Source organism: Sardina pilchardus, chromosome 8 (genome assembly GCF_963854185.1).
Source record: "Sardina pilchardus chromosome 8, fSarPil1.1, whole genome shotgun sequence".
Taxonomy (NCBI): domain Eukaryota; kingdom Metazoa; phylum Chordata; class Actinopteri; order Clupeiformes; family Clupeidae; genus Sardina; species Sardina pilchardus.
The window spans coordinates 32,338,732-32,348,731 of record NC_085001.1 but is presented as its reverse complement, the minus strand read 5'-3'; the positions used below and the strand labels follow the sequence as shown (position 1 = coordinate 32,348,731).

The 10,000-nt window shown below is 51.0% G+C and overlaps 1 protein-coding gene across 1 annotated transcript in view; it reads left to right on the top strand.

Moving 5' to 3' along the window:
* Nucleotides 1-10,000, top strand: part of fbxl17 (F-box and leucine-rich repeat protein 17) — a 201,164-nt gene that overhangs the window by 74,346 nt on the left and 116,818 nt on the right. Inside the window, exon 7 of the mRNA XM_062543652.1 lies at nt 2,140-2,270. Coding sequence (XP_062399636.1) covers nt 2,140-2,270 — 131 coding nt within the window. The remainder of the gene's footprint in view (nt 1-2,139; nt 2,271-10,000) is intronic.

The window sequence follows — 10,000 nt, the reverse complement described above, 5'->3', positions numbered from 1 at the left end:
GCTCCTCTTTGTTTGGTAAAGCGTGCAGCCTGGTGCTCCATAAATAATGGAGTGAGTCAGTGCAGAGGTGCTCACTGGGCCATCCTGGACCTCTGGCCCAAACACACGCCTGCACTGGCCAGCTCACAGGCAAGGCCCCTCAATATGCACTCCCTTGCTCTCTCTCTGTGTGCGCGTGTGTGCGTGTGTATTTGCATCTACATCTGTCTGGGTGAGGCAAGCCATTTGACAGTAGGATCTGCAAGGTCTGTGTGACAGGGAAGAGCTCCTCTCTCATCAAGATCACCTTGTGGCAAAACATATGCTCTCTCTATCCTACCTGCTCTTACTCTCACGCTCTCTCAAATACGCACACACACACACACACACACACACACACACACACACACACACGTGCACACAGTACACTCAGGGGAGAGAGAATTACAGATGAAAGCCCAGGGCTAATAGTGAAACATGTTGAACACTGAAAAGGTGTGTGAGAGAGAAAGTGTGTGTGTGTGTGTGTGAGCGTGAGCACGTTTGTTTAAATCTGAAGTATGCTCACGACTCCAGATGCATTCATCTCCGTTGGGAGTTCCTCACTGTCTCAGTTCTACCCCTCTGAGCTACTGCACATGTTGAATATGTCCCCTACTGCCTTCATCCCACATCTCACAGTTATTTTAGCCGCCCATTGATCTAATGGAGTGTTTTCTGCTACGACCTTTATAAAACATTTATTGCCACAAGTGCATAAATATACATATTTTAATATCAAATATGTCCAAGTGCTTGTCTTACTTGAATCTTGATATTCCTTGATATGGGTCTTTTTTTTGCTGCATAAAATAGTGTTTAAGGCCTGGGCTACAGCGGGTCTGCAACTGAGGGGCTCTGTTGGCTGCTCTGTTCGCCTAGCGTACAAATCGATGTGAAAGAGTGAGTGTGTGTCGCTATTACGTCTGGTGGAGCCAGTTCCACTGATTATGGTGAAAGCTAATTGCTACAGCAGGCGCTCCGCAAATGCAGTGCTTCAGTTACGTGCCCATTGGAGCTTTGCTGTTAGAGAGGGCGCTTGGTTATTAGCAGAGGATGCATTTTTTCTCTTTCTTTCTTTCTCTCTCTCTCTCTCTCTCTCTTTCTTTCTCTCTCCTGTTTATTCATTCATTCATTCATTCATTCAATAATATATTTTTTCATTCTGTCACTTTCTTTCTCGCATTGTTTCTCTCTCCTTCTTGAACACACACACACACACACACACACACACACACACACACACACACACACAGGGTACTTTTTCCTTGTGGAGGAGCTATTATATGTTTATGAACCCATTAACTCCCAGCTATTACGGCCCATTTTAGCTTATTTATCCCTGAGCATCTGCGAGCCAATATGACTGTGTTTGGCTTCTGTGCTCAGGGCCTTCCTCTCCCTCTCCCCCAAAACATCCAGGCAATTCATTAGCCTAACTCTTTGCGCTGATGAAATTGATACACTGTGGGGGAATTGTGACACAAGTGGAGAGATGGCGGAAGAGTATTAGAAACGAAACGCGCCGATCGTAAAGCAGCACCCCGAAAATGTTTTCCACTTTCGCCCTTGCCGTTATTATAGTTTGTGCCGAAGCGAGAGGCAAATGAGCGCTATGAAAACACACATACACATTACACACACACACAAACACACACTGTATAATGACTTTGGGCTTTACTCCGCAAATGTAATTTGCTGTTTTGCAGTGGCACAGTGCTGGACTTAAATGGATCGTTTAAGCGATGGCGGCGCACTGTGATTAGATGGATTGCTCTCTTAAAGGGAGCTGGAGGAGAGGGTGCTGCTGGAGCTCCTGGCCCAGAGACAGAGCAGAGACAGAGACAGAGCAGAGACACGGGGAGCATCTGCACTCATGAGCGCCACACTGGCCCGCTCCAAACTCACTGCACTCAGGGGGCTCGCTTCGTTTAGACAGCCAGGGGTGAACACACTGCTGTTTTGTGTTGGAATCGGCCAGAAGCTTAGTAGGATAGTTCATATTAGGTGTGTGTGCGTGTGTGTGTGTGCGCGTGTGTGTGTGCGTGTGGCCGTGTGTGCGGGCGCATGGCTGTGTTCTTGCCCACAGTGTTGAGTGATGCTTTGTTTTGTTCCCTCCAGCTGAGGAACCTGACCAGCTTGGACCTGCGACACATCTCTGAGCTCAACAACGAGACGGTCATGGAGGTGGTGAGAAAGTGCCGGAACCTCAGCTCTCTCAATCTCTGCCTCAACTGGAGCATCAACGACAGGTATGTGCAAAGACACACACACACACACACACACACAAACACACACACACACACACTGGTCACATTAGCAGCACAAGACAGAGGCAAAGCGACCTGCTGCCATTCTTTATCAATCAGGGTTGGCATTCCAGTAATCCAATCCAAGATGGCGGAGCTAACTCCTAGGCTGCAGTATTAGACATAATAAATTGGGGATTTGCACCCTTGGTGAACATAAATGGCATTAAATAAGCACTATTAAAGCTAAACACCTACAGTATGAGGTGATGTACACCTGCCTACCATGCTAGCAAGCCACTACCTGCGAAGCAGAACCTTGTTTACTAGCTGGTAATGACAATTCAGCGGCAAGCGTCTGGGGTTATCGCCCTCTAGAGGTAATCACAGGAAGGAAATGATCAGGATGAGACCAATTCCACTCCTTCCCCAAGCCCCAGACGTAATCAAGCCATCTCTGATCCGCCTCCACTATCATCATATCCACAGTTCCCTCCTAGATGAGCTCTCTCTGTCTCTGTCTCTCCCTCTCTCTCTCTCTCTCTCTCTCTCTCTCTCTCTCTCTCTCTCTCTCTCTCTCTGTTGCCTGCGGGGTGACTCATTTGGGATGTTGTCCTGAGGTCCTGTGTCCTGTGCCCCTGGTCCACCTGCTGTGCGGTGCGGTGTGTGTGTTGTGTGTTGTGTGTTGTGAGCTGCCCCAGTGGCCCTGCTCTGTGCTGGTCTAATGAGAGCTCTTCCTGTCACTCTCCCTGTTCGTTAGGCCAGAGCTCTGCTAATTGTGGCTCTCAGGGAGGATGGGCCTTTTTTTCTGCTTGAGCATGTGCATCTGCATAAGTGTGTGTGTGTGTGTGTGTGTGTGTGTGTTCTCTGAGGGGGACATGAGTCTTGCGAGCGCGGTGCCCAGGGATCAATGGTGCTGTGCTGTGCTGAGTCTATTAGGGCCGGGGTGCTCTGCTCTCAGCTATAGATTAGAGGGGAGAGGCCTCCATGGCCGGATCCTGCCGCCGCCACAGGCCTCGCCAGTTAAACAGCACAAATCCAATAACGGAGCACATGATTGGTTAAATCGTTTAGCTGGTCAATGTACTGTACCGATGCGCATGTAATTCTATCTACAAGTATTGTGGACGAAAGTGCTGCTTTAGCGGTTTCTGCTCCTCTGGTCTTTTTCTCTCTCTTGCTGTCTTCACCCCCCCCCCCCCCCTCTGTCTCTCTCGCTCTTTGTCTTAAGCCTTTGTCTCCACTCCCGTCCTGTGACTTGCTGTTTCCTGCTGTGAAAATGGATGTGTATAGATCAGATTGCCCCATACCATTTCTCTCTTTGTGCGCGCGCATGAGTGTGTGTGTGTGTGTGTGTGTGTGTGTGTGTGTGTGTGTGTGTGTGTGTGTGTGTGTGTGTGTGTGTGTGTGTGTGTGTGTGTGTGTGTGTGTGTGTGTGTGTGTGTGTGTGTGTGTGTGTGTGTGTGTGTGTGTGTGTGTGTGTGTGTGTGTGTGTGTGTGTGTGTGTGTGTGTGTGTGAGTGTGTGTGAGAGTGTTGTCTTTGGAGTTCACACAGAGAAGTCTGCCATGGGCTCCCGGCACGCCTGCCTTCACATGAAGCATCATCCATAAAACAGGAATGTCCGCATGCCGTACTACGTGCACAACAAACCAAGACAGTGTTTCGAATGCGAGTCGAAGCGCCCTTCGTTTCATAAATCACTGGCTTTGACTTCAACAGAATGAAAAGAAGCAAAGTCAAACAGGGAGCAAGAGAGAGTGAAAGAGAGAGTGAAAGAGAGAGTGAAAGAGAGAGTGAAAGAGAGAGTGAAAGAGAGAGAGAGAGAGAGAGAGAGAGAGAAGGAAGGAAATGATGGATGAGGGTTGGAGTATTGGATTAAGGAAGAATTAATAGGGATCTGATTCATCAGGGCTCCGTGTGCTCTCAGCATTAGATCTCCATTAGTGCTGCTGGGGCCGAGCTCAGCCAGGCTGCGCTTGTCTTTAATGTGGTGCCTCCACATGCTTTGGGTTTCACAGCTCTCTTCCTGGGGCCCCGCGCACGCTAACCGCTTTTCCAGGCCGCCGGGATGCGGAGAGCCAGTGTTGCGAAGGCGCCGGGAACAACAGCAAGTCACGTCACAAGCACTTAAAACAGGAACGCTTAATGAGCGAGGTGGCGGTTTAGCGAGGAGCATTCGTCTGATGTGCGGCTGAGCGGTCCCTGAAAAACAGCTGCTGTCTTGCCGTCTCAGAACAAGGGAGAGAGAAGGAGGGAGAGAGAAAGTGAGAGAGAGGGAGGGAAAGAGAGGGGAAGAGAGAGAGATTCATTTAGAAGGTCCAGGTTGATGTGGTTTCACGCGTTGAGGAGAAGCAGGTGGGGTTGCGCTGTGTTGTGGGGGTCTGGCGGCTCCAGGTGGGGGTGTTTGAAGCCCTCGGCCCTGAGAAGCGTCTGTCTGGCCCTCTCCTCCTCCTCCTCCTCCTCCTCCTCCTCCTCCTCCTCCTCCTCCTCACCCCTCCACCTGACCGCTGATTCATGATCACGCATGCTAGATGCGGCCCAGAGGCCGGTGTGAGAAGGTGGCCATTTGGGTGGACGCCAGGTGTGGAGCTCGGCAGCAGCTTTGGAAGAGGAACACCTGTGATTGCTCCCCTGCCCTTATGTGAAACGTGACCTCCTTATTCTCTAATGGGATCAAATGGCCTCGATCTGCACCCACTTTCAGGGCTGTGCTGAAATGTTGGAATATATCAGTTAGAAATATGAGGGGAACAGCAGTGCATCTGTAATAAGCCTGTTGCTAAGCTGCTCTGCCTTCCTGTCCCACGCATGTGTATGAGGCCTGTCTAGTAGTTCTACTGTACTACTAGTGATGCTGTCTACAGAGGACTTTTCAATGAAAAGGAGAAGGGAAGAGAGGAAAAAGTGACTCTACTTTATAGTACAGTAATGGACACGGAGGAGATTCGCTGTTCAAAGGGAATGTGCCAGGGTTCTTTATGAGTCAGGCCTTGGAGGTTGTTCCTGTGTGGATTAGCAGCGGTCCCGGTTTAAAGAGTGAGGGAGGCTGAGCAGCAGAGCTGCCTGACCCCAGATCAGCCTGTGGGGCTCCAGCGTCATCGCTGGACATCTCTGTGGGATTGCGTGGCCTAGAGACGTACAGTATGCTTTACAGTGCTGAGGGTAAAAGGCAAGCATGGGGGAGTGTGCGTGCGTGCTTGCATACGAGCGTGTGTGTATGTGAGTGTGTGCGTGTGTGTGTGTGTGTTGTGCATGTGTGCATAGTATACGAGTGTGTGTGTGTTGTGCATGTGTGCATATGAGCGTGTGTGTGTGTGTGTGTATGTGTGTGTGTGAGCAGCATTAATGATACCTGCATTAGTGAGGTGAGCTATCTCCCCCTGCTCCCCCCTGCTCTACTCTACTCTACTCTGCTCGGCGCTGCTCTGCTCTGCTCGGCGCTGCTCTCTGAGCTCCGTGGCGTCTGGCTGGCGGCCAGCTCGTGGCCCGGCTGCCATTTGATGTGGCGGAGCGGAGCGGAGCGGCAGGCTCGCCGGGTCGGGGGACGTCTGGGGCCCTCTCACAGGACGCAGAGGTGCACGACCTGGAAAAGCAGCCATCTTTCCCTTTTTTTACCACCCTCTTTTGAAGAGGCGGTGTGAGGAGGGATGAAAGAGTTCAGCTTTGCCTCTCGAGAGCACCTCCCACCCCCCCAAAAAAAATCTCCCCCTCTCTTTCTCACACACACACACACACTCCTGGTTTTTATTTTATTCATATTTTCCTCCTCTAATGTATTGATTTATGGCTGTGGCTGGCCGTATGCGAGGGCCGTATCGCGCCCGGGGCTGCTGGTGTTAACACAATATTGGGTTTTACTATGCGGCTCAGCTACAAGCGCCTGGCCCTGCTGATGGTGCTGCTTTATGACTTGTGGATTTATTGGGCGAGGTGGTCGGTGGCTATCGCATTATCCCCGCAGCTCGGCGCCCACCAGAGGACATAACCTGATGTTTCGCACCGAGAAGCGCCGCCGCCCCCCCCCCTCACCCCCTCCGCACCTTAACCCTCCTTATCAGATTTATATAGATTCCTTTATGGCATTTACAGCCATGAGAGAGCGTGTGAGTGTGCACAGCCTTTGTGTGTGTGCGTGTGTGTGTGTGAATAAGTGTGCGCTTGTGTGTGTGTGTGTGTGTGTGTGTGTGTGTGTGTGCGTGCACGCATATCTATGTGAGTGTGGGTGTGTGTTCATGAGAATGCCGTTGCAGCCCCAGCCGTTGTCTGTGATCTCACTTTCATAAAGCCCTGGGCGACGCGGTGTGTCTGAGCGATCCGGTGCTGTCAGAACCCAATAAGGCAGCGCAGATAATCTGCTGTGGCCGTCACCCGCGCCTCTTCAGCTGGGTGGGGTGGGGTGGGTGGGGGTGGGGGTGGGGGTGAGGGTGGGGTGGGGGTGGGGTGCTGCGTCGGGGCTGATGGGGAATCTGATGGAGAGATTAGCCCCACAGGGCCGCCACACGCCAGCCTGACGCTAACGCTGCTTTAGCATGCACTGTCGCATAGCTCCGACAGCGTAATCTACCCCCTATCTACTCTACAGTGTGTGTGTGTGTGTGTGTGTGTGTGTGTGTGTGTGTGTGTGTGTGTGTGTGTGTGTGTGTGTGTGTGTGTGTGTGTGTGTGTGTGTGTGTGTGTGTGTGTGTGAGAGAGAGAGAGTGTGTGTGTGTGAGAGAGCTCTCAGCCCTGTGGTGGGTACATCCCTGGGGTCTGAAGAGAAGAGAAAGTGAAGGTGAATTGGCTTGTTTATGGGTTGGCTGGGTGGGTGCTTTTAGAGTGGGGGTTTGGGGACATCTGGGATCTCTGTTACTGGTTCCATATGTTGTCCTCAGAGTCTCCACAGTAAGGCCTGTGTGAATACAGTGGGTTGTGAAGTGACTTGAAGTGACCACGCTCTCCGCTATGACTATGCTGGAACCTACTGGAACCTTCCATCTCAACTTTATCATCAGATCAGTGCAATCACTCTAGAATTGAACAGAAACACATAGCATGTATAATAACATATTCATCTTATGGACATCACTAGGCTACTGCGCTCACTTGAATCTGCTCTCTGGTCCTATTTGCCGTTCTTTGGTGTTGGTGTGATCTGTATGTAAAGTGTTTGTGTATCAAGTGTCATGGTCTAGGGAACCAGACAATGAGGGAGGAGGTGTTGATTTTGATATAAGGAGGTGGAAGTGTTCATTTTGTTATAATTGTAGGTTCTGTAGCAATAGAGAAACGTGTGTTTTAGAGCACAAATCCTGCTGCTTTTGTCTCCCTGGGTGCCTGCTGTTGAGCATGCGTGCCCATCCAATACCTGGCATTATCCAGAATGCACCTGGGCCTTCCTGCTGAGAGAACACACACACACACACACACACACACACACACACACACACACACACACGCACATACACACACGCCCGCCGTGACCCGTACTCTCACATAAAATGACATCATTAGTGAGCGAGAGAGAGAAAGCTATTTCTATAGGGTGTGAGCTGCAACAGATAGAACTCTGAGGTAGGGCGCTTATTCAAGGGAATGACCAAATGACAGGGTTATTTGGAGGTGCAATGTCCCTGATGATCACATCTGTGTGAGTGTGTGTGTGTGTGTCTGATGATGGTGAGCTTGGTGATGCCCCCATCACCTCTAAGTGTGAGTGGTTTTGTGAGCGCTGCATCTGCTGGGCAGGTAGCTGCTGATGTGATGAAGCCCAGCAGGTGTTCTCCCCTCCCCAGCCCAGCCCAGCCCAGCCCAGCCCAGCCCAGGCCAGGCCAGCCCTCCCATGCATCCTGCTCATGCCACTGTGCGTCACTCACACAAACAGCTCTGCACAAAGGACACAAAGGACTAGGACTCTGACTACAGTATGCAGCTCTCATGGCATCCTGTACTGTACTGTAGGTCTGCTGGAGACTGTGCTGTATGAGCTCCAGCCCTGTACTGTATCACAGGGGGCTCTGTCATCTCCAGCTAGCTCTGCCAAGCACAATGCTAGCATGTCAGTGTCAGTGTCAGTGTCAGTGGCTCTTCCTCCTGCACATCCTGTGCATGTATCCGCTGTGCTCTTTGTTCTCTCCTAGTGGGAGCTCCCCCTTCCTTCTCCTCCTCTACTCTCCTCTCCTCTCCTCTCCTCTCCTCTCCTCTCCTCTCCTCTCCTCATGTAGCCCAGTCACTGTGGAGGAGGGAGGGAGGGACGGGTGCACGTTTCCTCATCCCCATATATCAGCTCAAATGAGGGGTGACCCGTTGCTCTCTCCTATGGCTTACTCTTTATGGCGGGAGGGGGACTTTCCCCAAATATTTGTCAGCATCCCACGTCGTTGATGGTGTTGTTCCACTTTTGTCAAATGGAAAGATTCGCTGCTTGGCGTCTTTGAGGCTGGGAAGTCCTGCTGTAAAAAAAGAATCATTTGCTTGCAGTGGACATCTTCCAGGACCCGTTTCTCTTTAGCTGGAGACGGACATTTCTCACAGACAAGCAGGAGAGGCAGGGAACCAAATGAGGAAACACAGTGTCAATATACACTCTGAGATGAGCTGTCCACAGCACTGCTGTGTTCACTTTACATATATATACTATATATACACCGTATATACACTATAATACACACACACACACACACACACACATTTATGTGTATACACACACACGCACATGTGTATATGTACATGTATGTGTATATGTACAGTATATGTATATGAAATGGGTGGGCTCTGTGTGAGGAGTAGTTCGTAGGCTGTAGGTAGGCCATGTTTGTTTGAGGTTATGGTCTAAACTATGAAAGCTGGCGGAGTTGTGTGTGTGTGTCCAGTGACTGCAGGACCCTGCTGGGTCAGACCCCGGCTGAGAGTGGCCGGCTTGCGGCTTTGGTTCCTCGTTCCTCCTCATTCCTCCTCTGTGGTTCTTGGCTGTCGTCTCCCGCGGGCCGTAGGCCGCTTGACAGCTCTAATCCGTGCGATCGTCATATTAAAATCTCCATCAGCTCTCGGAGCTGCGCGGGCCTGCAGCTGTTTAAACACGACGCCCCCCCCCAGTCCACTGGGACACGGAGCAGGACCTCAAATGCCATATCAGTTTTCTCTCTCTTCTCATAAACTTGTTTGTAATTTATGGCTGTTTAAACGTGCGCAGTAATGCTCATATTAATGGTGTTGAAATGACACTTCTATCTGTCTCGCACAACTGATGGCACTCTAGGGTTCTGTAAGTGAGAAATGATGTTACAAACATAAAATACAGCAGAAGCGAAAGCGAAGCTGGTCATTAAATATTACAGTTAACACCTCCAGATAAAAACGGGCTTATTTGCTTCTTCCATTTTCCTGGCAGCCAGCAAAAAGTTGGCTTTCTGATTGGTTTTCCAATCCTCTGGCAGGAGAAATCAGAGATGCCTGCTCTGCTAGCTGGCAACCAGCGTAGCAAATGAGATAGGGAGGCATGAGCGTCACCCAGTCGGCGGCGGCTAGTGTGATCAGCCATTGTGTGTGTGGCAGGTGAGGGGAGGGGAGGTGGGTTTGGGCTGGAGAGGATTGGGGCTGCAGGAGGAGGCTGAAGCCTTGTTGATGCCCCTCATGCTAAATGATGTGGGTCAGTGCCTGGTAATGAGGAGCGCTGCGCTGCGCACCGCCGATTTAAGAGGCTTCTCTCAGAGTGCTGACACGCCGGAGTAGTGGGAGCGGGAGCGTGTGTGCGTGT